Here is a 735-nt window from a genome sequence, read left to right on the forward strand (position 1 = left end):
ACATATTGAGTTTAGTCTAGACCTAGTTTTTAGAAAGAGATCACACAGTTTGCCAAAAGTCAAACTAGTAAGCGTGGCAGTTGTTCTATAAAAATATCTTGACCCCTAACTGTACCAGTTTGTTGTTTAACGTCACTTCAGTGGCTGAGTGTGACCCTAGGCATTCTTGTCCCAGGAAAGATGCTGGGGTCTCCTCCCACTTGAAGGGATACCTTGATTAATAAGAGTCTCAAAGTGAGAGACATTTCTGCTCAGAGACAAGAAAAGAGAGCGGCAAAAGCCCTGACATAGGACAAAGACTGTAAGAACCTGTGGCTGGGAGCACTCACCCAGGGCATCAAAGGCGGGGAGGACATCGAACTCCACCTCCTGGTCGAACTTGGGGGACTTCAGCACAAAGCTGAGAGCGCGGGGATTCTCCCATTGCCGTTTCTGGACCTCAAACTTCACTTCAAATGTTTTCTGTCTTTGACAGGCTTCCAGCTGTCTCCTGATTTCTTCGATGAATTCTCCTCGGCGCTCAAGCTGTTCCCGAAAACTTGTGAGATTGGTGAGGAAGACGACGAGGTCAGCATCTGATCGTCCCCTGAGGGTCGTGCCTTTGCCTGAGGAGCCGCCCTAAAAAGGTGATAAGAATGAGTATTGACACATTTCTTTGAGAAGAGCCTCCCTAAATAAAATGCTGAGAACAATCACTAACATTTTGAGTGCTAGCCACTGCTCTGAAGGCATCAG

The 735-nt window shown here is 47.1% G+C and overlaps 1 protein-coding gene across 1 annotated transcript in view; it reads right to left on the reverse strand.

Moving 5' to 3' along the window:
• LOC104993780 (2'-5'-oligoadenylate synthase 1-like) overlaps positions 1 to 735 on the reverse strand; it is a 6,529-nt gene that overhangs the window by 5,187 nt on the left and 607 nt on the right. The window contains exons 2-3 of the mRNA XM_010847182.1: positions 244 to 618; positions 177 to 199 (exon numbers count right to left, since the gene is read on the reverse strand). Coding sequence (XP_010845484.1) covers positions 177 to 199; positions 244 to 618 — 398 coding nt within the window. The remainder of the gene's footprint in view (positions 1 to 176; positions 200 to 243; positions 619 to 735) is intronic.

This window comes from Bison bison, unplaced genomic scaffold, assembly GCF_000754665.1.
Source record: "Bison bison bison isolate TAMUID 2011002044 unplaced genomic scaffold, Bison_UMD1.0 scf7180017849439, whole genome shotgun sequence".
Lineage (NCBI taxonomy): Eukaryota > Metazoa > Chordata > Mammalia > Artiodactyla > Bovidae > Bison > Bison bison.